Below are 26,723 nucleotides of genomic sequence, written 5' to 3' on the forward strand. Positions count from 1 at the left end.
CTGAGTACGTACCCGGCGGCTAGCCCTAGCCATGCCCTTGTGCTGTTAAGAGTGAGCATCATTGGATCATAGAACACTAGAACGGAAAGGGACCTTGAGAAGTCACTGAGTCCAGTCCTCTCCCCCCACAGCAGGGCCATGCACCATCTAGATCAGGGGTCTCCAAACTTTTCAGCCCGAGGGCCGCATTAACTATCAAACAGCAGTTCGGGGGCCGACTACACACTTGAGGTCCAAATAAAAAACAATCAAAACATGGATGTTGTTTTTAATTATGTATTTAATATTATTTTATTCAGTTATTATTTAATAACACATTCATACACTACACATGAACACCTGTATTAGTGTGAATGGTGAAATTGTTTCCTGGATGCCAAAATAGCAGACATTTCTGGCTTTAGATTTGTTGTCCCTAACATCAACAGTGACCTGAGATTATCATCGGACAAGTTTGTTCTCAAATTGTTCTTCACGTATTTCATTCTTGAAAATGTTTGTTCACACAGGTATGTTGTTCCAAAGATTGAAAGGTACCTTGATGCAAAAGTTTTGACATTAGGAAAGTCTTCCTTGGGCAAAAACTGGTAAAAACCCACCAGTCCTATTTTGAACTTGTCCCTAAGGAGGTCATTTGCTTGCAACTCAATGACTTCCAGCTGCAGTTCATCTGGGCAACTGGCCACATCTGCTTCAAATGGGTTTTGAAACAATCTCACTTCTTCTGCCTTTGAATCCAAAAAGGTCTCCACGGGCCGGATGAGAGGGCCTCGCGGGCCGCATCCGGCCCCCGGGCCGTAGTTTGGAGACCCCTGATCTAGATCATAGGTTCCCAAACTGCGGGGCGCGACCCTGGGGGAAGAAATTCCAGGGGGGGCAAGGCAACCCCGCCTCCCCCAATCCCTCCCCAAGACTTGCTCGGGTGGGGGGGAGTTGGAGCATCCTGGTTCAAAGGGCAATGTCTGCTCTGCTCTTAAAAGGGGCAACTTTTTTTTTGCTCAACCAGTTTTTTTGCAACATTTTTTTTGGGGGTGGGACATGAGGGTTTCTCAAAAATCAAAAAGGGGGCGTGATGCTGAAAAGCTTGGGAACCACTGATCTAGATCATCTCTGACAGGTGTCTGTCTTAGCTGCTCTTCCATATCTCCAGAGATGGAAACTCCACAACCTCCTTAGGCAATTTATTCCAGTGTTTCACTACCCTGACTGTTAGGAAGTTTTTCCTCATGTCCCACCTAAACCTCCCTTGCTGCAGTTCAAGCCCATTGCTTCTTGTCCTGTCCTCAGAGGCCAAGGAGAACAATTTCCCCCCTCCTTCTTGTAACACCCTTTCAGGTACTTGAAAATGTTCGCGGCTAGTGTAACCACCACCAAGTGGGTTTGCATCTGGGTCCTCTGAAGCTTCATATAGGAGCCTCCACCCGTTGAGCTTAAAGTCAGCTGGCTCTCAGCTCATGCTATAGAGGTCTCTTGGTCTTATCTGTTGCTGTGGTCTAGGTACCACTGCATGGTACAGCGAAGCACACTAGGGCTATGGCTACACTCACAGCTTCTTGCGCGAGTAATATGCAAATGAGGCTAAGCGTGGAATATCGCCGAGCCTCATTTGCATACCGAATGAGCCACCATTTTTTTCGGAAGAGGCTCTTGCGCAAGAAAGAGCGTCTACACTGCCCCTTCTTGCGCCAGAAAAACCCTCTTGCGCAATGCCGTTACACCTATTACTTTTCAGGAAGAACGGCATTGCGCAAGAGGGTTTTTCTGGCGCAAGAAGGGGCAGTGTAGACACTCCTTCTTGCGCAAGAGCCTCTTCCGAAAAAAATGGTGGCTCATTGGGTATGCAAATGAGGCTCGGCGATATTCCACGCTTAGCCTCATTTGCATATTACTCGCGCAAGAAGCCGCGAGTGTAGACCTAGCCCAGGTGTGTGGGTTACACGAGCTTTAGCGGAACTAGGGCATGTACATCTACCTGAACTGAGAATCCCACCTCCCAGATGCTGTGTGGACACGCACGCGCACACACGTGTACAATAACCAAGGGACCAGGACGCCCTTACCCAGCGAGGTCACCGCCTCGTAGTTCTCCTGCATGACGTCCCTGTAGAGGGCTCTCTGAGCGGGGCCCAGCAGCGCCCCCCGCCCCGGGGTGAAATACACAGCCACCTCCTCGAAGGTCACCCGCATCTGCAACAAGACAGAGAGAAAAAACTGAAACTCCCCTCTTTGAACAGTGATAGAAATGTAGCCGTGTTAGTCTGGGGTAGCTGAAGCAAAAGACAGGACTATGTGGCACTTTAAAGACTAACAAGATGGTTGATTAGATGATGAGCTTTCGTGGGCCAGACCCACTTCCTCAGATCAAATACAGGCAGTCCCCGGGTTACATGGATCTGACTTGCATCGGATCCCTACTTACAAACGGGGTGAGGCAACCCCGCACTAGCTGCTTCCTCCCAGCAGACCAGGGAGACGCGGAGCTAGCGCCCCCCCAGCAGACCAGGGAGACGCGAAGCTAGCGCCCCCCCCAGCAGACCAGGGAGACGCGAAGCTAGCGCCCCCCCAGCAGACCAGGGAGACACGAAGCTAGCGCCCCCCCCCCCCAGCAGACCAGGGAGACGCGGAGCTAGCGCCCCCCCAGCAGACCAGGGAGACGCGAAGCTAGCGCCCCCCCCCCCCCCCAGCAGACCAGGGAGATGCGGAGCGGCTTTTCTCAGCAGACACCTCAGCTTGAGAATAAAGGACTGAGGGAAGTGAGGTGTGGGAGAATAAAACTGAGCTCTGGAGAAATGTTTGGCTAGAGTTTCCCCTACAATATGTACCAGTTCCGACTTACATACAGATTCAACTTAAGAACAAACCTACAGTCCCTATCTTGTACGTAACCCGGGGACTGCCTGTAGTGGAAACCTTTGAACAGATCAAACCTTTGAACAGGTTTTCCATCCCCTAGCAGAGCATATTGTGGGTACGGGGTTCTGGAAGTGCTACCCCAGCTGAGGGCTCAACTTTTAAAGAGAGAGTGAGTGAAAGCGCACAGTCAACCTGCGGAACTCCTCGCCAGAGGATGTTGTGAAGACCAAGACTTTCACAGGGTTCAAAAAAGAACTAGATAAATTCACGGAGAAGAGGTCCATGAACGGCTATGAGCCAGGTTGGGCAACCTCTGTTTTTCAGACGCTGGGAATGGGCAACAGGGGAGAGATGATTTGATGATTCTCTGTTCTTTTCGCTCCCTCTGGGGCACTTGGCACTGTCGGCAGACAGGACACTGGGCTAGATGGACCTTTGGGCTGACTCAGTCTCCCCGTTCTTATGTACGTACACACAAAGTTACAACCACCAATCACAACAAATGCCGTGAGGACAAGGTGCCGAGGGCTGGGCCCAAACAGAAAGCCTAAACAGTCATTGGAGGAGCAGGCCTGAAATCTGGATCCTCTAAAACCCAGCTGGGCGCCCTGCCAGGTGGCTGCTGGCAGTCTCATTGTCTCTCACTCAGTGCAGATGTCATCATTCGGACTAGGGATACCTGTGACCAGGTAAGCAGCACCCTTAACAGGTGATGCTCACAGGGCACAGGTTAACCTGGAGCAGCCCCCGATCAGTGGACCTCTGGGGATGGGGGGGAGGGACTGGCCCGGCTCAGGGCGGGGTGGGGGCTGGGGTCACAGTTTCAGATGACCCCCCCCCACGCAATTTCTTCCCCTCCAGCTAAGGCTGATTTCTCCTCCCCCCGCCAACCCAGCCCCAGAAACACACCAGGGACCTACAACTCTCCACCCCCTGAGTTTCTCTAGTCCTCCCCGCAGTTCCGCTTCCCCCCGCCCGGCACCTGCCCAGCCGGGGAGCCGCGTCCCTCCCCGGGGTTCCCCGGCACCTGCAGGCTCCTGCCCGGGGCTGCCCAGGGGCGCGCTCCAGCGGCCGTAGAACTGGCCCGCGGGCCGGGCCCGGCCCCCCGACCCCGCTGGGCAGCAGCGGCTCCGCCCGGGCTCCCGGCGCGCAAGGGAGGAGCTGACCCAGGAACCAAACAGCGGCCGGGCGGAGGCTGCTCCGTGGCTCCGCCCGGCCCCAGCCTCCCGCCGCCCCCAGGGCTAGTGGGTGTGGGGGGTGGGGGGAGCATCGCAGGGGAGGCTCAAGGCACGGGAGGGCCAAAGGGCTGGGGAGGAGCCGGATGGAGGCGGGAGGAGGAGCCAGGTGAGGAACCGGGGCGAGGGGACCCCCAGATGGGCAGGGGCAGGAGGGAAGAAAGTCACCCCAGAGAGGGCGAGCCAGCTGGGGTTGCACAGAGGATGCTGGGGAGCCAGATGGGGCTTCCCCCACCTCCTTGCGGAAGGGGCATCTCCCCCACCCGCGTCCCAGGGCTGCGTGGGGCGAGGCCCCGGGGCATCCCATCGCCTGGTCCAGGGGATGTATTGAGCGTCTGGAGGGAGTGAAATGTTGTAGTCACCCCCTCCCAAAAATGACCATTCCACGGCACAATGTAAGAGAAAATAATCCCTTCGCCTTTGTCTAGCTCTGCTTCCAACTTCCTCCCCGTTCCCAAATTTCTCTTAGCGGCTGCTCCCATTCCCTGGAGTGGCGAGGTTTGTCCTGTAACGCACGGTGGCTTCGCTCCTTTGCATTATTTACTCTTTAATAATAAATGGAGATTGCCTATCTCCTAGAACTGGAAGGTCATTGAGTCCAGTCTCCTGCCTTCACAGCAGGACCAAGTACCATCTCCGATGAATTTTTGCCCCAAATCCCTAAATGACCTCTGCAAGGAATTGAACTCACAACCTTGGGTTTAACAGGCCAATGCTCAAACCACTGAGCTATCCCTCCTCCCTCTTAATCAAACCACTGAGCTATCCCTCCCCCCTCTTGAAAATGTTACCTTCCGCTTAACCCCCTCATCCTTCACTTTCCTTAAGGCTGTGCAGATAGATGTCCCTGTGCTTCTTCAGTGATATTTGTAATAGCCACTACCCCTGGAAAGTCTTAATAATTGCTAGCAATGGTCCCTCTAATTTTTTTGCTGCTCATGTGCCAAATAAATTTTGTTCTGTGCACCAAGGCCTGTGTGGATGTGCACCACCAGTAGAAACACAGGGGCTGTGTCTAGACTGGCCAGTTTTTCCGGAAAATCAGCCATTTTTCCGGAAAAGCTTGCCAGCTGTCTACACTGGCCGCTTGAATTTCCGCAAAAGCACTGACTTCCTACTGTAAGAAATCAGTGCTTCTTGTGGAAATACTATGCTGCTCCCGTTTGGGCAAAAGTCCCTTTTGCGCAAAAGGGCCAGTGTAGACAGCTGAGATTTGTTTTGCGCAAAAAAGCCCCGATCGCGAAAATGGCGATCAGGGCTATTTTGCGCAAAAGTGTGTTTAGATTGGCCACGGACGCTTTTCCACAAAAAGTGCTTTTGCAGAAAAGCATCCTTGCCAATCTAGACGCGCTTTTCCAAAAATGCTTTTAACGGAAAACTTTTCCGTTAAAAGCATTTCCGGAAAATCATGCCAGTCTAGACGTAGCCAGGCTGTGGATGCTTTGCTAACTCAGCTGGGCAGCCTTTGAATCTCTCGTGGGTGGCTGCCCAAGTGCTGGGCTCTCAGGGAACACGTCACCCATCACATCTGTGTTTCTAGCATCGCGCTTCCTGTTTGGGCTGCAACTTTCCTTTTCATTCTAAATTGTAGGGGGTTTGGTCATTTTTTTAACACAGGAAAATTTCAGGCTGACAGATTTACTGGATTTGCCAGGCAGTAACACAACCCGCATTGTTCTGGATTGCAGCCCGCCAGGGCCGGACGGAGACATGGGCGAGCTGGGCAGCTGCCTAGGGTGCCAATTGATGGGGGGGGGTGCCTGATGGCAGCTGTATGGGGTGCACGGCATCCCTTCCAGCTGCCATCAGGTGCCGTGTGCCCAGGTCCTGCAGCGCCGGCTCGCCCGCATCCCCATGGCGCCAGCCAGCAACGCCCTTTCCCCCTCGGCCGCAGAGCCCTACACGGCCCAGCGCCCACGCCAGCAGCAACAGCCAGGCTGGACTGGGCCGGGCTTCCACCGTGCACCCCGGGGACGGGCCCCGGGCTGCACGCCAGCGGCCATAGCCAGACCGCACATGCGCCGTGCGCCCTGGGGGCAGACCTGCACACCCTAAGGGGGCGGGCCCGCTCCCCACGGGTGGACCCAGGCATGCACCATGCACCTGGGGGTAGCGCCATCTTCTGCATTCTATTATCCATAGCAGTGTTTCCCAATTTCATCTGGCCACGGAACCCTTTTCATCTTAAAAAGAATTTCCAGGAACCTCTAGGATTGCCAGGGTAAAATTTGTCAAGCCAAAAAAAAAAAAAAAAAAAAAAAAAAAAGCCCTGCCTGAATTGTTTGTGCAAAAACAACAACAAAAAAAGTGCCAGAATTGGTCGAGCAAAAAAAAAAAAAGACTCCCCCCTCCCCAAAAAAATAGACTGTCTCTTTGAAAGGTTGAGGGAAAGCCAGGTTCTCACAGAACCCTTACTTTAGTTTCGCAGGACCCCAGGGGAGTTCTAGTCACTTATGAAACAGCTCTGCTAGCCAGCTGCCAGCCCCATGATCCTTCCCCCCCACACTTTGGTATTTGGGTTTGGGGGACCACATGACCCTTCTCTCTCACACACACAGACACACACACACACCCCTTGTCCCTGGACTCACCTGCATCATTCTGGAGTCTGCTTTAGGATCGAAGCGGGATCGTGAGGTGGGAGTATTGGCTGAAACTTTTCCCACGCCGGAGACAAGCACAATAAGGTCTGAACGCCAGTTGGGGGTTCTGTGATGGGAAATGCTTTGTCCACAGGAAAATCCCCTGGGGCTGTGTAAGGACCAAGGCCTGAGTTGAGTCCAAAAACCGTTTTAGTAGTACGGAAACGACAACTCGGGAACCGGGTCTTTGTTCCTTACTGTGCCCATCGGGCTTATTTTCTCCGCAGCCGGGGCTTGGCGGCCCAACACCTCGTGTGCGTCTCACGCCTCACCTCCCTCCTCCCAGTATGCCCCACGGTCTTGGTCCACTTAAGCAGGCTCGGGCTATCCCATCCGTGCCAAAGTCACTGCGCAGCCCCGCGCAAGCCGCGTGTCCACCTACCAAGTCTTGGGCTTGATGCACCGTAGGATGTTCTATGACAACAGACCTCCCCGCCAAGGGGTAGAGGAGGTAAGGGGGCTCAGGCCTGCCTACTCTCCGAGCCCCGGGCCTGAGCCGTACAGACACGGATCCAATCCCCTGTCCGGTTGGTGGGGCATTTACCCGAAACTCACCGACCCACGGGCTTATGCAATTGCCCTGCCCTGGGCCGCTCCCGACCTCCTGCTTTGCGTACGTTTCACCGGCCTCAGAATACTAGCTGGGGAAGGCTGGTTGCCGACAGGGATCTGAGCCATCTGGCCTGTCCGCCTCTCGCTGCCTCCTCCTACACCTCCCTTTTGGCCGGTACTGGCTACACTTTTAAGCGTCCCGCCGTGCCGGCAGGGATGCCATGAGGGGGCCCTCCTCTTCCAGCCCCCCCCTTTTCAACCCCATGTCCCACCCAGCTGGCGGAGATGCCGCTTGAGCTTCCCAACTCCTTGCTTCCGGTCCTGCCCTCACCCTTCCCACTCTCTGGCCTCGGAGGACAGCGGCGGCCCTGGAACAGGCACCACAAAGCCGCAGCTGCTCCTCCCCCCAGCATGCTGGAGACGGCGTGTCTATAGGGCAGCCCTTGGAGCACCTCCACCTCTCCTTTACGTGCCATCCCCTGTGCGTGTTCAGTGCAAGGCGCCTCCACGCCCCCAGCACAGGCTGCCATTTCCCATTCACCTGCCCTGATGATTTGGGGGACCATAGAACACTAGAACTGGAAGGGACCTCAAGAGGTCATTGAGTCCAGTCCTCTGTCCTCATGGCAGGACCCAGTACTGTCTAGATCATCCCTGATAGATGTCTATCTAACCTACTCTTAAATATCTCCAGTGATAGAGATTCCACAACCTCCCTAAGCAACTGATTCCAGTGTTTAACCACCCTGACAGGTAGGAAGTTTTTCCTAATGTCCAACCTAAACCTCCCTTGCTGCAATTTAAGCCCCTTGCTTCTTGTTCTATCCTCAGAGGCCCAGGAGAACAATTTTTCTCCCTCCTCCTTGTGACACCCTGTTAGATACCTGAAAACTGCTCTCATGTCCCCTCTCAGTCTTCTCCTTTCCAAACTAAACAAGCCCAGTTCTTTCAGTCTTCCCTCCTAGCTCATGTTCTCTAGACCTTTCATCATTCTTGTTGCTCTTCTCTGGACCTTCTCCAATTTCTCCACATTGTTCTTGAAATGTGGTGCCCAGAACTGGACGCAATACTCCAAGGCCTAATCCGCGCCGAGTAGAGCAGAAGAATGACTTTTCTCAGGTCTTGCTCACAACACTCCTGTTCATGCAACAGAATTGATCCCCCAAATCATCCTGTTAATGGAGGGGTTTTTTTGTATCATTTATGATTTCTAATTGCTGGGCGAGGTCAGTGTCTTCCCAGGGCTAGGGACAAGGGGCTTCTTAACAACTGATTCACAGAGGCTGGGAGACGCCTGCGTTGCAAAGGTAGAAACAATTTTTGTGTGTCTGAAAACGGTCGGTATTGGGGACACTTGTAATTGTTTTTAAAAAGGGGTATTTTATTTAAAAAAACGGTTGAAAAGACTTTTCCTGCTCTGATTGGTGGGAAGGGTTCTGTTTTTGGTTTAGAGCTCTGGAAAGTTAGCCAAAGTCAGGTGCTGGGAGGCAGAGCGCATACATCGGGGGACAAGAAAGGATGGGCCAGAGCCAGGAGGGTCGTAGGTCAGTGTAGGGGAGAGAAAGCAAGATGAGGAAGAAGATCTCCAGAGGGAGAAGCTACCTGGCTTGCATCAAGCCCGGAGGAATACAGATGGTCCGCAAGGAAAAAGAGAATTGAATGCAGGGCATTGCGAGCCAGGTGTCTGTGGTTTTCTGTCGCCTCTCTGCTCTCTGGTGCTGGAGCTGTTAAGCAAACGGACGGGGCTGGAGTCTGTGCAAAGGGTCTGTGGGTGCTTCACAACAGCCACGTCCCTCCAGAGAGAGTTGGACAGCAAAGCGGAAGGTTCATGCCTTGGGTGTGGAGCTCTGGATGAAGGCGTGTTGAAGCAATGGGGTGGGAGGGAGAAAACATCCACGCAGAGCCCAGGGTGTAGGCAGCTGGACAGGAGGTTCCAGCTCTCAGGCAAGGTTTGCCAGAGAGATGAGCTGCAACCCAAGTCTTTACTCCACACTGGGATGGAAAAAATTAGAGGGAACGCTGGTTATTGCTCTGAGTTCCATGTGGATAATTCACATCCCCGACTGCCACAGCTTCATTGGCCTAACTTTTAAGTGTACATCAGGCCAGGGATGTTGATGCCGTGAGCGACTGATCTCCCAACTAGAAAGAGATCACGTCTCAAATGACAAATTAAACAAATGTAGCTGTTTGCACAGTGTTTCGGGGGTGGAGGGGTATTTCGGTGCGGCTATTTTCACAGTCCCGTCCCGTTCAGTTCTACTCCCGACCAAATCTTTGTGTTTAAAAAGGCAGCACTCACCGTGACTTACCGCCCAGCCAGAAAAGAAATAATGTTACAACTCACAAATTGCACAAGGAGAACTATTTACACAACCGGCACATTCGCATATCACTCCCCCAATCTGATGATACGTCATCTAAATCGCCCTGGAAAGTTCTTCTCCCAGGGCGATTTCTTTTCAGCCACCGGAAAGAGGCTGCTTCCAATGATTTTGGAGGAGTGTCTGTTGTTTGGGAGATTAAACCGTGCTACAACTCCTCCAGCCTCTACACTGTCCTTTTTCAGTTTCTAAAAGTGGCCAAAATGAGCTGCTACTCCCTGGATAACCTTTGCAGACAGTCAAGAAAACCTGAAAAGACATTTGGGTGTTTAAAAAGTTGGATAATACATAGTCCACAGCCTACGTGAGAAACCAGGTCAATTTCACCTTCCCACTGCAGGGAGAATATGGAATTGACAAGAACCTAGTAGAGGAAGCTGAGGAATTCCATTTTAGTTCTCCTGAAAGAGAACAGAAAGTGAATTTTTCTTTTTCCTCCCCCGCCACCTCTCCAATTGAGGATAAAAATATTTTAAAACCACCTTTGCATAGGAAAAAAGATGTTCATGTTCCAGGCACATATCCCTGAGAGCCAAAGGCCACTAATGCATGCTGGAACTAAGAAACAGATCCTATAAAACAGGGGTGGGGAACCTAAGGCCCAGAGGCCAGATGTAGCTTCTGGCTTGCCCGGATCTGATCGCTGAGGCTCAAGGCTGCACCCCCCAGCAACTGGAGAGCCCGTGCTGATGCTCCATAGAGATATAAGAGACTAGTCAACTACCCGATAAGCATATGCTTATCAGGTAGTCAAGTAGTCACTCGACTCTTCACTTACCCCACCCCTTGCTGTCTCTATCAGAGAGAGGCAGCAAGGGGGGGGGGGGGTGTGAGGAAGCAGGAGCCGGTGCTGGGGGGAGCCGCTTAAAAGCTTGTCCCCCCCAAAGGGCAGGGGTGGCAGAGACATAGCAAGGAAACTGGGTGCAAGCCAGGAATCAGCTGATTCCTGGCTTGCGCCCGGTTCCAGACACTGCGCCTCTGCTTTTTAAATGTATTAAGAGCCACCAGGTTCTTAATACATTTAAAAAGGAGAGGCGCAGCTGGGGGAACCAGGCACGAGCCAGGAATCAGCTATCCCGGCTCGCACCCAGTCCCAGACGCTGCGCCACTGCTTTTTAAAGGTATTAAGAGAATTTGTCTCCTGTATGGGGGTATGTCTACACTGAAGAGTTTTGTTTTGTTTTTTAAACGGCCATTTTTTCCGAAAAAACTTTACTTACGTCCACACTACAATTGCATTCTTTTGGGGGAAAAAATTGGAAGAACAGCGGGGTTTGTCCAACATTGGTAAACCACTTTCTACGAGGAAGAAGCCTTTTTCCGAAAGAGCTCTTTTGGAAAAAGGCGTGTGTGGACAGGGAAGAGGGAGTTCTTTCGGAAGAGGAAAAAGCACAGGTGCCCTGGTGGTCACGCCGTCCATGGTAATCACAGCTTAAATGCGATTCAGTGTGGACGCTGTCTTTCGAAAAAGCAGATCGCTTTTTTGATGCACTTTTGCCGTGCAGACGCTCTGTTTTGGAAGAAGTTTTTGCAGAAGATCTCTTCCGGAAAAGCTTCTTCCAAAAGAAGCCTGCAGTCTAGACGTAGCCTGGGATCTCTGCGATCTACTATGCTGTTCGCTTCACGGGAATCATTTCCACTCTGAGAACATTTAAGAGGTGTCTTCCCTGTATGGATTTGCTGATGCATAGTATGGTCAAAGCCTCAACTGAAAGATCCACCACAATCAAGGTTTCTTTCCTTTGTGCAGTTTTTGGTGTATGATAAGATTTGAGTTCTGACTGAAACTTTTCCCACAGTCCGGGCATGTATACGGTCTCTCTCCTGTGTGGGTTCTCTGATGTCTAATGAGATCTGAGCTGTGACTGAAACTTTTCCCACAGTCCAGGCATTTATAGGGGCGCTCTCCCGTGTGGGTAACCTGATGCGTGATAAGGTTTGCGTTGTCACTGAACTTCTTCCCGCATTCGAGACATTTACAGGGGTTCTCGCCTGTGTGGATTCTCTGATGTGCTTGGAGCCGGGAGACTAGAATGAAACTTTTCCCACAGTCAGAGCATTTAAAGGGTTTATCCCCCGTGTGGAGTCTCTGATGCACAATAAGGGCTGAACTGTCACTGAACTTTTTCCCGCACTCACAGACAAAGGGTTTCTCGCCTGTGTGGGTCCTCTGATGTCTAACGAGGGAGGACCTGCGACTGAAGCTTTTCCCACAGTCAAGGCACTTATGGGGTTTAACTCCTGTGTGGATTCTCCGATGGTTAATAAGAACTGAACCGTCGGCAAACATTTTCCCGCACTCCGGGCACTTGTAGGGTCGCTCTCCCGTGTGGACTCTTTGGTGTGTAATAAGCTGGGAGCTCTGAATGAAGCTTTTCCCACAGTCCAGGCACTTATGGGGTTTAACACCCGTGTGGATTCTCTGATGGTTAATAAAGGCTGAGCCGTCCCGAAACATTTTCCTACACTCCGGGCACATATACGGCCGCTCTCCCGTGTGGACTCTTTGGTGTCGAATGAGATGCGAGCTCTGAATGAAACTTTTCCCACAGTCCAGGCATTTATAGGGCTTTTCTCCCGTGTGGAGCCTCTGATGCCTAACAAAGTGTTCTCGCTGATTAAAACTTCTCCCACACTCAGGGCATGTAAAAGGCCTGTCTCCAGTGTGGAGTCTCTGATGGGAAATAAGGTTTGACCTCCGATTGAAGCTTTTCCCACACTCAGTGCAGGTGTTTTCTCGCCTTCCTGGTGGGGCTCTCCGCTGGGCTCTGGTTTCTTTGGGGTCTCTACAAATTCCTGTAGGATTGGTGGATTTACCCACTGACAACCCTGGGTGGGGTCCTAGCTGCCTCTCTGATCTGAGCTCACGTCCCCAGGCTTTTTGCTGCTCGTGACTCTGGGAAAAAGTCCCTTCAGATCTGTCCAATAATGTCCCACGTGGTTCTGCTTTCTCAGGATTTTCCTGATGGGGGTTGTCCTCAGTGCATTCACTCCCCAACCCATCCCCTGCTGAGAGAGAGAGAATCCAGATAGGCATTATTCCCAGCGCCAGAGAGAACAGACAGGAGAACAGCACAGAGGGCTAACAACACAGTCGTACGATCATAGAACATTAGAACCAGAAGGGACCTCGAGAGGTCATCAAGTCCAGTCCCCTGCCCTCACAGCAGGACCAACCACTGTCTAGATCCCGGGTGTCTGTCCAACCTGCTCTTAAATATCTCCACTGATGGAGTTTCCACAACCTCCCTAGGCAATTTATTCCGGTGTTTCACCACCGTGACAGTCAGGAAGTTTTTCCTAATGTCCAACCTAAACCTCCTTTGCTGCAGTTTAAGCCCATTGCTTCTTGTCCCATCCTCAGAGGCCAAGGAGAACAATTTTCCCCCGCTCCTCCCTGTGACACCCTTTTAGATATCCTTTCAATTACCGGAGGAGAAGCTGAGAAATTCCATGCTGCCGTCATATCCCAGCTCAAAACCAACAGGTGGGGGGGAAACTAAGTCAGGGAGGAAGTCCCTGCCAGCTGTCAGCCCGACGGGGGAGTGGGGCGAGCTGTGAGTGACACCTGCCCAGGAGGGTGTGACCTCTGCTAGTGGCAGCCTGGACCTGGGGGGAGTGAGGCAGAACTGGGGGGCAGGGAGGGTTGAAAGTCCCCACTTTTCCCTTCCCTCCATGGCTAGTTTGTCAGTTTCACTGATCCCTCACCTGGTGGGGCACCTCTCGGGATCCCCCTTTCTTCACAGACCTGGAGATCCAGCACCCAGGGCTCGTCCCCTCGCTCCAGCTGGGCGATCAGCTCAGGCTTGGGAACCGGAAACCCTGTAGATGGGACGTAATCAGCTATGTCACTGTGCATCATGCAACGGGAATTGATTTTTAATTCTCAGTGGTCCCACGCTGCCCTGGCATCTATCTGTGTCTTTGAACCTTGATAGGATAGACTGATGTTGGGGGGAGGGTAAGTGTGGCAACCCGCCCCACCCCTCCCAGGATCTATGCGCGCTGGGGGACTTGCTGACGCAGTCACAGCTGTGGCACTGAGCCGCTGCCTATTTCTAAACCGGCTGAGCCCCGAGTCCTGTCCCAGGAAGGAAGGGAGGCCGGGAGATATAACTCAGGAAGGCAAATACAAGCTCCCGCACCCTTGAAAGTTGTGGGGGCAGGGTCAACCGAGCACCTCCATTGGGTTTCTGCCTCCACCAGCCCACGGGAGGGGTGTGGTGTTGGAAGTCTCCCTCCCACTGGATCTGCAGCCCGTGCTCCTAAAATCTAGGGTGGCTTGGAAAAAAAAAAATCTGAGCGGAAACTGGGCGCCTCACAGATCTGGTGGTTTTAATAGGACAGGACGCCCTTACCCAGCGAGGCCACCGCCTCGTAGTTCTCCTGCATGACGTCCCTGTAGAGGGCTCTCTGAGCGGGGCCCAGCAGCGCCCCCTGCCCCTGGGTGAAATACACAGCCACCTCCTCGAAGGTCACCCGCATCTGCAACAACAAGAGTCCCTCACCCACTGCCTGCGGCCCCAGCCACCGTCCCAGGCATCACGGGGGAGGATGGCCAATACAAAGGAAGCTCGGGGGTGGGAGGGGGCAGCATAGGATAATCCCACCCCCCACCCGGCTCGGAGTGGGGAGGCCTCGTCCCTCCCAGCCGAGGGAAGGAGGCAGGGGCCATCCCGTTCATCCCCATCCAACTAGCCAAAGGGTGTCAGGAGACAGTGGCCCCCGAAAGAGTCCAGGGAGAGAGAAACCCCGCCCCCCCCGAAAGAGTCCAGGGAGAGAGAAACCCCGGCCCTCACCTTTCCTCAGACACGGGTATGTGGCAAGTGACTCAGCACCGATTCTCTGGGTTCCCAGGGGATGCTCCGCCCCTGCTCTGCTCCAGCCCCGCCCCCACTAGGGATGTGACTTCCCGCGTAAAAAGTTAGCTGGCTGAACGCTATGGTTAACCCCGGAGCAGCCCCTCCTCTCCCATGTCCCACTGCGGGGGGGCCCAGCTGGAGAAGCCCCCGCCCACGGCGTGATGTGGTGGGCCCAGCCGGGCCAGAACAGCCCCCTGCCCACAGCAGGGGGTGGGTGAAGGCTGCTCCAGCCTGACCTGGGCTGCTGCCTCCGGACGGGCCAAGCCCGCCACGCCGCACCATGGGCTGCTCCAAGCTGCCGGTTAACCAGTTACCGGGGTAAGCATGCTGGGAAGGCTGATCATTACCGGGTAACTGGTTAACCCTTTACATGCTTAACCCCCGCCCCGCCACACTTCCTGCCCCTCCTCTTCCCAGGCCTGCTTTGCCCCATCCCCACCTCTTCTTGCCCCCACTCCTGTCCCTGCTCTGTCCCTCCCCCACCTCTTCTTGCCCCCACTTCCTGTCCCGCCTCTTCCTGACCCCGCTCTGCCCCTCTCCCACCTCTTCCTGCCCCTACTCCTCCTCCAAACCGCCACTCCGGCCCCAATCCCCCATCTCCATTGGCCTCAATCCCCTGCCCTCCACCTCTCAGCCCCATTGGCCCCAATCCCCCATCGGCCTCAATCCTCTGCCCTCCACCTCTCAGCTCTCCCCTGCCTCTTCTTGCCCCACCCCTTCTCCTCTCCCTCCCTGCATCTCCTGCATGCCACTGAACAGCTGACCACAGCAAGTGGGAGGCACTGGGGGGGGGGCACAGAGGGGAGGAGTTCCCCAGCATGGGGGGCTCCAGCCCCGGAGCATCCAAGGAGTTGGCATTTAGGACTGGGCCATCTCCCCTGGACCTCCCTGTGGGCTGAAGTTTCAGGCTCCGGCACTGGGAGCCTGGTCCATGTCCCCAGCCTTATTCTAGCAACAGGAGGGAACTTCCGCCCTCTCCCGATGGCAACTTTGCGCCCCCAAAGCCGAGCAGCTCCAGCGGGTCAGTGAGAGACTCTCCCCTGCGCTCCCTCGGCACGTGAGTTTCCCTACCCTGCCCCTTCAGCCGGGGCCTCTCTTCCAACCCCTTTACCGGAACAGGTTCCTCTCCAGCCATTTCCTGTCCCTGGTCCGGATCTGGAGCAGCGCGTGGTCTTTGCTTGGCAGCCTGGTGGGGCGAGAAGAGCGGCCGGGGAAGTCTCAGAAGGGGCTTTCGTCTCTTTCACACCCTCGTCCCGTGACCCGGGGCCCCTTCCCTTCTTAGAATCCTAGAGTCCTGGAATAGCAGGACTGGAAGGGACCTCGAGGGGCCGTCGAATCCAGTCCCCTTGCCCCCACGGCAGGACCCAGCACTGTCTAAACCATCCTTCCTTACAGACTCTGCAATGCTGGGAAGACGCTGGGTCGCTTTACCCCAGCGCAGGCCCGGCCCCTCTGACCAGGGCTAAACCCACCGAGACAGTTTTAAATCTGCTGCCGAGTGTCTGTAACAAACATCAGGAAAGAGCAGAGTCTATAGGTCCTTTTTTATAGGGATTCCACACACACACACCCTCTGGCAGTGTAGGCAGGGTCAATCCCCCAGCCCCCTTGGACTCAATCCCCCCACCTCCCAGCCCCATTGGCCCCAATCCCCCATCTCCATTGGCCCCAATCCCCTACCCCCCACCTCCCAGCCCCATTGGCACCAATCGCCTGCCCCCCACCTCCCAGCCCCATTGGCCCCAATCCCCCATCTCCATTGGCCCCAATCCCCTACCCCCCACCTCCCAGCCCCATTGGCCCCAATCCCCCATCTCCATTGGCCCCAATCCCCTACCCCCTACCTCTCAGCCCCATTGGCCCCAATCCCCTACCCCCCACCTCTCAGCCCCATTGGCCCCAATCCCCTACCCCCCACCTCCCAGCCCCATTGGCCCCAATCCCCCATCTCCATTGGCCCCAATCCCCTACCCCCCACCTCTCAGCCCCATTGGCCCCAATCCCCCATCTCCATTGGCCCCAATCCCCTACCCCCCACCTCCCAGCCCCATTGGCCCCAATCCCCCATCTCCATTGGCCCCAATCCCCTACCCCCTACCTCTCAGCCCCATTGGCCCCAATCCCCTACCCCCCACCTCTCAGCCCCATTGGCCCCAATCCCCTACCCCCCACCTCCCAGCCCCATTGGCCCCAATCCCCCATCTCCATTGGCCCCAATCCCCTACCCCCCACCTCTCAGCCCCATTGGCCCCAATCCCCTACCCCCCACCTCTCAGCCCCATTGGCCCCAATCCCCCATCTCCATTGGCCCCAATCCCCTACCCCCCACCTCCCAGCCCCATTGGCCCCAATCCCCTACCCCCCACCTCCCAGCCCCATTGGCCCCAATCCCCCATCTCCATTGGCCCAAATCCCCTACCCCCCACCTCTCAGCCCCATTGGCCCCAATCCCCTACCCCCCACCTCCCAGCCCCATTGGCCCCAATCCCCCATCTCCATTGGCCCCAATCCCCTACCCCCCACCTCCCAGCCCCATTGGCCCCAATCCCCTACCCCCCACCTCTCAGCCCCATTGGCCCCAATCCCCTACCCCCTACCTCTCAGCCCCATTGGCCCCAATCCCCCATCTCCATTGGCCCAAATCCCCTACCCCCCACCTCCCAGCCCCATTGGCCCCAATCCCCCATCTCCATTGGCCCCAATCCCCTACCCCCCACCTCTCAGCCCCATTGGCCCCAATCCCCTACCCCCCACCTCTCAGCCCCATTGGCACCAATCGCCTGCCCCCCCCACCTCTCAGCCCCATTGGCCCCAATCCCCCATCTCCATTGGCCCCAATCCCCTACCCCCCACCTCTCAGCCCCATTGGCCCCAATCCCCTACCCCCCACCTCTCAGCCCCATTGGCACCAATCGCCTGCCCCCCCACCTCTCAGCCCCATTGGCCCAAATCCCCTACCCCCCACCTCTCAGCCCCATTGGCCCAAATCCCCTACCCCCCACCTCTCAGCCCCATTGGCCCCAATCGCCTGCCCCCCCCACCTCTCAGCCCCATTGGCCCCAATCCCCCATCTCCATTGGCCCCAATCCCCTACCCCCCACCTCTCAGCCCCATTGGCCCCAATCCCCTACCCCCCACCTCTCAGCCCCATTGGCCCCAATCCCCCATCTCCATTGGCCCCAATCCCCTACCCCCCACCTCTCAGCCCCATTGGCCCCAATCCCCTACCCCCCACCTCTCAGCCCCATTGGCCCCAATCGCCTGCCCCCCCACCTCTCAGCCCCATTGGCCCCAATCCCCCATCTCCATTGGCCCCAATCCCCTACCCCCCACCTCTCAGCCCCATTGGCCCCAATCGCCTGCCCCCCCCACCTCTCAGCCCCATTGGCCCCAATCCCCCATCTCCATTGGCCCCAATCCCCTACCCCCCACCTCTCAGCCCCATTGGCCCCAATCCCCTACCCCCACCTCTCAGCCCCATTGGCACCAATCACCTGCCTCCCCCCCACCTCTCAGCCCCATTGGCCTCAATTCTCCCCACCTCCCAGCCCCATCGGACCTACTCCCCCAGCCTCCCACTCTGCTAATTCAAGCAAGTAGGACATTTTCCCGTGTGGTTTATTCATCTGGCATGTGCAGCCTCGGAAGAAGACAGTACAGCCCAGTACTCTACAATCAGCTCGACCTGCTGGTACAAACTTTTCGAGCCAGCTCCCTAGCTGGTGTGACTCCACCTCAGCTCCATTGATTTTGTCTACACCAGCTCCAGATCTTTTACGCACAGGGACTTTGCTACAGCCTGTCCTGCCAACCCGACGTCTTCGAAAATCATGAGCCAGGCTCCCCAACAGCACACGATGGGCTTTCAGATGGTGAGACTGTGTAAAAGGGACACACGTGCTGGTCTTTGTGGTTGCTTTCTGCTCTTCGAGCCTAGAGGGCCGTGATGGGCAACTGGCCTGCGGGCAGCCCATCAGGGTTCAATGGCTGGCCCACAAGAACTTTCGTTACTGTTGCCCACGTGCGGAGTGGCTGGATTCTGCTGGTTTCCGTTGGCGTCGGGTTTTTCTTGCCACTAAGTGACACACCCATAAAGCCAGGGCACGATGTGAGGCGTGTGCTGACTGCACACAGCATCGACCGCTAAAGCCGTGCGCTTTCCGTCCGCACCTCCCGCAAATTCTAGGTACACACGTGCAGTGAGCAAAACTGCCCTGTTCCAGGAGACCGTCTTGGTTACACCTCTCTTGTGCCCCCACTGCGAAGATGGGCAGGCCACTCATGCAGCCCCCTCGCTGGCGATGTTCCAATTTTTTTCCACTAGTGCGCAGAATAAATTTTGTTACATGCGCCAAAACGCATGTGGATGTGCACCACTCATCAAAACACATGCTGATGGCTGTGCGTGCTCTGCTAATCAGCCGAGCAGCACCTGGACAGCCACCTGAGCGCTTAGCTTACTGGGAATACTGGTCATTAGCCTCAGTTGCCCATCACTGCTTGAGGGGGTCACATGTTAAAGCTTTTTCTACTAGGGCTAGTAGCAACTTACTCTTTCTTCCGGAACAAAGGCTGAAATGAGAAGCCAGGGCAGGGGTTTGAAGGAAATAATCACGCCATGGGCGGCAGATGGGAGCCCAGCTAGGGAAGGGAAAAGTTGTTTACTTATTCCCACAATATAAGAACTAGGGGTCACCAAATGAAATGAATAGGCAGCAGGTTTAAAACAAACAACAGGAAGTTTTTCTTCACTCAGCGCACAGTCAACCTGTGGAACTCCTTGCCAGAGGATGCGGTGAAGGCCAGAACTTTAACAGGGTTCAAAAAAGAGCTAGATAGATTCATGGAGGTTAGGTCCATCAATGGCTATTAGCCAGGATGGGTAGGAATGGTGTCCCTAGCCTCTATTTCTCTGGAAGTGGGAGACAAGGGAGGGATCACATGAGGATTACCTATTGTGATCCCTCCCTCTGGGGCATCTGGTATTGGCCACTGTCGGCAGATAGGACCCTGGGCTAGATGGACTTTTGGTTTGACCCAGTCTGGCCGCTCTTATGTTCTTATGCAAAACCCAGTCCTGCTCTTCCATCCACGGCTCCGACCCTAGAGCGAAGCCCCGCCCCCCTCCAGCCTGATCCTTCCTGGCCACGTGGAGAAATGGGGCTGCTGCACCAGGGCCCCATCCCTCCCAGCGGCCAGGCTGGGCCTTCCCTTGCCTACATTACCGACCGCCCATGAATCATGCTCATGAAGGCGCACCACGGCCCAGTCCTGAGAGCTGACAATGCTGCCATGCACGCGGACTTTCCAGCTGCGAGCAAGGATGGGAACACTCCAGTGGGGCAAAAGGACCCCCCTGCCAGCAAAAGGCAAAGAGCGCTGGATTTATGCACAAGCTTAGTAAGGCCCAGTGTTGGGCCTCGGGTTATGAGGGGCCTCTAAATACAAAAAAAAATACTTTTTCCCCCCCCTACATCTTCACCTGTGTAGCAGTCTAGATGCAAATATAAAACTTTTTTATTTCTATTTTCATAGTCCTTTGTTAGAATACCCTCTTTTTTGGCTATTGCTATGGGGCCTCTGAAACTTCCCACACTTTAGGACGGGGTGGGCAAGATGGGCCGCATCCGACCTACCATGCTGCTAGATCCTTTGGGCCAGGACCCTCAGGCGCAAAGCAGCCCCATGCCAATTTAAGCAGCTGGCTGCTCCCTGTGGTTCTCTGCTCCTGGGCGAGGCAAGAGGCAGGAAAAGGGGGACGCTTCATTCGCGGCTCCTCCTCCCCAGCAAAATCTCTCTGTTCCCATTGGCCAGTTTCCGGTCAATGGGAGCGGAGAGATTTTGCTGGGGGCGGGGCCAGCACCACATGGGAGCAGCCAGCTGTTTTGATCAGCCTGGGTCTATGACTAGCTCCCAGGCTGCTCCCGCACCCACCCCCTCCTGCCCCAGGTTATCAATCAAACCCTCTGCCCCCGAGTCACAACTCCCTCCCAGACCTTGCACCCCTCCCCCAGGCCAGAATCCTCTCCTGTCCCCCAGCTCCCTCCCCCCAGGTTACCACCTAAACCCTCTGCACCCCCTTCATCCAGGTCACATTCCCCTCCCAGACCCTGCACCCCCTCCCACACCCCTCCCCCAGGCCAGAATCCTCTCCTACCCCCCAGCTCCCTTCCCCCAAGTTACCAACCAAACCCTCTGCACCCCCTTCATCCAGATCACATTCCCCTCCCAGACCCTGCACCCCCCCACACACCCCTCCCCCAGGCCAGAATCCTCTCCTGCACCCCTCCTGGACGCGCACCCCAGTCCCCTGCCCCAGGTCGCAACCCCCTCCTGCCCCAACCTCCCCCTCAGACCCCGCACCCCCTCCTGCACCCCAGTCCCCTACCCCAGCTCCCTTCTGCCCCCAGCCTCCCTCCCAGACCCTACACCCCCTCCAATGAAAAGTCCAGCCCTAGATCACGCACCAAAATCTTAGAGGGGGCGCCCCCCCCATCCAAAATGATTGCCCAGCTCTGCTTTAGGGGCCCGGCAGGTTTTAATCCAGCGGGGACTGATAACCCCCCACTCAGCCAAGGCAGCTCAAGTCCCCGCAGGCTGGGAGCAGCCCGGGGCCAACCCCTCCCCCTGCAGCCCGGGGGCACCGGGGCGCCGCTCCCGGGGGGTCTCTCTTACCTGCCCCCCAAGCGCTGCCCGCCCTGGGGCAGGGGCTGGGCCGGGCAGGGCCTGGCCGGGCTGGGGGCGCTGCCCGGGGAGAGGCTCCTGGGGAGGGAGCAGCGGGACTGGCCCGGCCGGAGATTCCCCCTCCCGGCTGCAGCCCGGGCTCCGGGGCCCCGCAGCAGCCCCCGCCGGGGCTCGGGGATCCGGCCCGGAGCCTGGCCCCAGAGTCCCCGCGAGCAGCGGCGGCGAGTCGCTTCCTGCGGCCGGGCCGGAGCCAGCGATCGCTCCCCCCCGCGCCTGCTGGGTCCTAGCGGGAGCAGAGGCAGCGGCGAGGACTCCCCACCCCGCGTAAAAGCGGTTCCCAGCCACGGGGCAGGTTGGCAGAATTTTTGGTGGTGCCTAGAATGGGTCCAAGACCGCCCGCCCAGGCTCTGGGAGGGAGTTTGGGGGCAGGATCTGGGCTGGGGCAGGAGTGGGAACTTGGGGGCAGGAGGAGGAGCAAGGGGAGGGGACTGGGGTGTGAGTTTGGGAGCAGGGGGAGGGAGTGCAGGCTCTGAGAGCTCGGGGGATTTTCAGCAAAGACAGTGTATTCATAAAAATGTATTTAACCCCCTCCATATAGTTAACGGGACCCCCCCCCCTTATAAAGTCTAATTAAGTTTATTTTGCATGATCACTCAGCCCACAGGTTGACACCAACGCTGGGATTTAGTTCCTAGGGATTTTTGTGTTTATGCCATAAACAGCGGGGCTGTGTCTAGACTGGCAAGTTTTTCTGCAGTCTACACTGGCTGCTTGAATTTCCGTCAGAAGACTGACGATCTCATGTAATAATCAGCGCTTCTTGCAGAAATACTATGCTGCTCCCGTTCGGGCAAAAGTCCTTTTGCACAAAAGCTTTTGCGCCAAAGGGCCAGTTGTAAACAGCTCAGATTTGTTTTGCGCAAAAAAGCCCCGATGGCGAAAATGGCGATCGGGTTTTTTTTGCACAAAAGCACGTCTAGATTGGCACGGACGCTTTTCCGCAAAAAGTGCTTTTGCGGAAAAGCGTCGGTGCCGATCTAGATGCTCTTTTCTGCAAATGCTTTTAATGGAAAAACTTTTCCGTTAAAAGCATTTCCGGAAAATCATGCCGGTCTAGACGTAGCCCAGCTGTTTAAGTTCGTAAGGGAGAAAAGTAATAGTCATGCACATAATCCGTAAATCCATGGCAATACCTCAGAACCTAATGGGATATTGTATTAACATTCAGTCAGTGAGGAAAGAGGGGAAGAAATTTACAACAACAGCTGACTATCATAAAGAAAACCGCAGGGTTTTGATTATATGGGCGACAGAATTATAAAATTATAATTTGATTCCAGAGCGGTCTGTTAGATAATGACACACGGAAGACAGAAGTGACGGAAGATGAGGGGGGACTTTTATTGATCGGCACACTCAAAACTACTAATTTGCAGGCTACTTGTCAAAGGGACACGTTCAAGCCCTCACAGCTAGGCTGCGGCAGAATCAAGGTGCTCCGTGCCATATTAAATTACACTAACAAAGACCCCATACTGCACTGCACATGTGGCAAGATTCCCCCATCTTGGGGGAATTTGGTGGGAGCTACAAGCATGTCAATGTGGCAGTAATAGGGTTACACCTTTAAATGAATTAAGACTATACCCCTGCACACACCACCACTCCTGTCACTACACACATACACACGTCACCCCCTGTTGCTTGTTTTCTTTACAAGTCAGGTGGTGCTGTGAGGCCTCTTGGGGTTTTTTCCTCCTCGACTCACCACTCACAAAAGTTTCACACTGCGGTGGATCGATGCTGGGATTCCCCACTGAAGAAGGGAAGAGAGGCAGATCCACCACCCTGACAGTCTAGACACAGCCCTAATGGACAAAGTCAATCTACTCACCTTCTCTGTCAAAGCAGAGTGGTCTATCAGGCAGAGTCCCTATCACTACCCTCTCAATCAGGGCTGTGCAGCCTAGTGGCTAGAGTTAGCAGAGGTGGTGAAGCAGATGGCAGCAGCCAGGATAGGGGGACCTGGGTCCTCCTTCACCACCAGGTTTCAGCACAGGGCCTTGTTGGTGCTGGAATTGCCCACCACCAAATGGGCATGGATCCGGCTGAAATGAGCCAAACGAGACTCTAGTTTTGACTCCCATTTCTCTGCAGCTTGTCGTCTGGTGGTGCCGATGGTCTCACCTCCTTCTGCAACACCCAGAGCCTGGGGGGCGTGGGTCGCTGCCGTTTGTTTGGCCTCCACGTTGTAGCGTGCTGGCAGCAAACCTCTTTCCTCTCCAGTGGCCAGCCCTGAATGAGATGGGCTGCTCCCTTTTATACCTGGTCTCCATCCCGAGCATGCCCAGAAGGGTTGAGGGGGTGCCGCCTCCTCAGCCCAAGAGAGAGGAATTAACCCCTTCAGTGCCAGTGCAGAGCATGCACACCCCGTTGTTATGCTTTAAACAATCCTGTTTGCTTCTTATATGGGAAAAGGCAATAAGCCATGTTTATCAAAAATATAATAGTAAAGCAGTTAGCATATGCTTATAGTATGTGTATGTGTGCATATGTATATATACGTGCATACACACACACACACAGTTTTATTATTTAATGCTATACTTATTAGGGCTTGGATTTTTTCAGCGGCAAACCAGATTGACTACAGATAGGAAGGAGTGGAGCTTTATTGTTTGGACCGATGCTTTAGAACTTTGGCAAGATGTCCCTAAAAATTAGGGCGAGGCAGCTTTTATTGAATAGTAGGGGTTTTTTAACTGGGATTAGTAAATTTTATATTGTTATGTAGTAATTAATAGTAGTTTGATGAGTGCTTGTTTCTTAAAGCTTTTTATATTATGGTTATTTTGTTTTAAGTAAGTGCTTGCTTTTATTTTTTTAGAGTTGTTGATTTACTTTTTATTTGTATTTTAATATGGGTGTAGAGCAATTTTTGGCACTTTTATGCTTGGTTTGGGAGGGTTTCATTAGAACATTTGGTTTGGTGATGGCTTTATATAGAGAGAGTTATATAGTTAGTTAGTTAGTTAGTTAGTTACACAGGCAGTCCTCGGGTTACATGGATCCGACTTACATCGGATCCCTACTTACAAACGGGGTGAGGCAACCCCGCACTAGCTGCTTCCCCCCAGCAGACCAGGGAGACACGAAGCTAGCGCCCCCCCCAGCAGACCAGGGAGACGTGGAGCGGCTTTTCTCAGCAGACATCTCAGCTTGAGAATAAAGGACTGAGGGAAGTGAGGTGTGGGAGAATAAAACTGAGCTCTGGAGAAATGTTTGGCTAGAGTTTCCCCTACAATATGTACCAGTTCCGACTTACATACAAATTCAACTTAAGAACAAACCTACAGTCCCTATCTTGTACGTAACCGGGGGACTGCCTGTATAACATTTATATAAATAAAATTACATAGCTGCTTCTCTAAAAATAGATTTAGTACCAAAACCATTTTTACACTTTTAAATTAAAAAAGAAAAACAATTGTAATGGTAAAAGAGTGATGGCAGTGACAAAAAGCTATAAAGATCCATTTTGGCTACACTGTCACACCGTCCCTCCTGAGATCTGAAACCTGCCGCATAACTGCCCCTCCGCTCAATGGTGATGCTTCAGACCCTCTTGCCAGCATGGCTTAAACCAGGGATGGGCAATAATTTTTAAAGTGGTCACGGGCCACCTCAGAAGGGATGGGGCTTTGGGTGGCAGGGCGGTGCCTCCTGCAGGGTTGCCAACCTATAGAAATTCCATTTACGGACAAAATGGGGAAAATTTACGGACAGAGAAAATTTTGTACGGACATCATTTTTATACTATATTAAGACGACGTAAATGGCCAAAAGTGAAGAGTAATCGTTGTCATTCATACATCACAAGAACAACATGCTACTTAACTCACTTTCATTGAGTCAATCATGGTCCTGGAAGTGTTCCGTTTTGTGATCGCACATCCGAGCACTGACACTGTTAACCATTGAGCTAAATAAACAACTAAAACTGCTCCACGGTAAAATGGCTGAAGCAGCTGAGAAGAAATGCCATTGCTATAGAATAAGTGCTGTTCCTTGAAATTTTATTGCACTTTTACGAAATTTACGGACACCTAAATTTTTTTACGGACTTGTTCAATGTTGGCTATTTTTTTACAGACTGTCCGTAAATTTACTGACGGTTGGCAACCCTGGGCCTCGGGTGGAAAGGGTGGGGACTTTAAATGGCAGGAACTGAAAGGGCTCGCGCCTCCCCTGCACTCCCAGGAATCACGTTGGCAGGGGTGGGAGCTGCGAGCCCTTTCAACTCCTGCTATTTAAAGGGCTCACTGTTCCCAACCTCACTGCTAGCGCGTTGCCTGGGTGCCAGGGACGCAAGAGCCCTTTCAGCTACTTCTATTTAAAGGGCTCATGCCTTCCCTGTGGTGGCCTGGCAGCTATGGAGAAGGCGTGAGCCCTTTAAATTGAAGCAGCTAAAAAAGCTCACTGCATCCAAGGTGACACGTTAGGGGGTGGGGCCGGGAACTGCTGTGCAGGCCGGATCTAGCCCTTTAAATGGCTTTTGCCCACGCCCCAGCTTAAACCTAACCAGACCCAGAACCTCACCAGAAGGAATGACACTTCTCCGCTACGTCTTCAACCGGCGAGGAGATAGTCGCGAGGTCTATAACTACTCTAAGCACAATTTGATTTTTACTTTTTAATAACTTCACCAGATAATCATGATGTTTATTTTGAACCCACACACTTATTTTTTTAGTCTTTTATTGATTAAAATGTTCACCATTGCAGGCAAACTGCCATTTGACAGTAGCCAGAATAACTGGCACACTCGCAGGGCCTGACAATTACTTCGTGACAGGATGCCTCAAGATTTCAAAAAATAAATAAAACGTCATAAACCGGTACACCACAAATCGCCAACATCACACCGCAACATATTCAGAAATACATACTCAGGAAGCAATCCCTCCGACTTGTTTTTACTAGCCATTCCCTCGTGCGTTCGAAACATACCTACTTGAAGCGGTCTAAATACCTGGATTTCAACTCTAAAGTTTCTCAAGCCGCATTTTTCATACTTTGCCTACTCGTAAATTTCAATGTGATCTTTGCCACCATGTGCCAGCAATGCCCTTCTGCCGTGGATTTTGGCCAAACTGGACAGTCTTGACGACCAAGGATAAATGGACACAAATCAGACATCAGAAATGGTAACACACAGAAACATGTTAGGGAACATTTTCACCTGCCTGGGCACGCAATCATGGATTTACAAGTAGCCATTCTTCTCCACAGGAATTTCACCAGAGAGCGCATAATTGGTATTCATTTACAGATGTCACTGTTACCCTAGGCTCAAACAAAGACATTAGCCGGATGTTGCATTATAAAGCTAGTCTCCCCTGCCTTTAACAACTGCATTTTTACATCAAAAGCTGAGTATGGAACATTCCCAGCCCACTTAATTCGTCTCATTAGCTCCAGTCCTGCAATTGACAGGCACTTTTTTTTTTT

The 26,723-nt window shown here is 53.9% G+C and overlaps 1 protein-coding gene across 1 annotated transcript in view; it reads right to left on the minus strand.

Moving 5' to 3' along the window:
- The window catches only part of LOC102463376 (uncharacterized), a 48,613-nt gene that overhangs the window by 8,106 nt on the left and 13,784 nt on the right, over positions 1-26,723 (minus strand). The window contains exons 7-13 of the mRNA XM_075913383.1: positions 20,996-21,125; positions 15,640-15,714; positions 14,025-14,151; positions 13,375-13,488; positions 11,395-12,675; positions 3,881-4,014; positions 2,061-2,187 (exon numbers count right to left, since the gene is read on the minus strand). Coding sequence (XP_075769498.1) covers positions 2,061-2,187; positions 3,881-4,014; positions 11,395-12,675; positions 13,375-13,488; positions 14,025-14,151; positions 15,640-15,714; positions 20,996-21,125 — 1,988 coding nt within the window. The remainder of the gene's footprint in view (positions 1-2,060; positions 2,188-3,880; positions 4,015-11,394; positions 12,676-13,374; positions 13,489-14,024; positions 14,152-15,639; positions 15,715-20,995; positions 21,126-26,723) is intronic.

Source organism: Pelodiscus sinensis, chromosome 32, assembly GCF_049634645.1.
Source record: "Pelodiscus sinensis isolate JC-2024 chromosome 32, ASM4963464v1, whole genome shotgun sequence".
NCBI classification, from domain to species: domain Eukaryota; kingdom Metazoa; phylum Chordata; order Testudines; family Trionychidae; genus Pelodiscus; species Pelodiscus sinensis.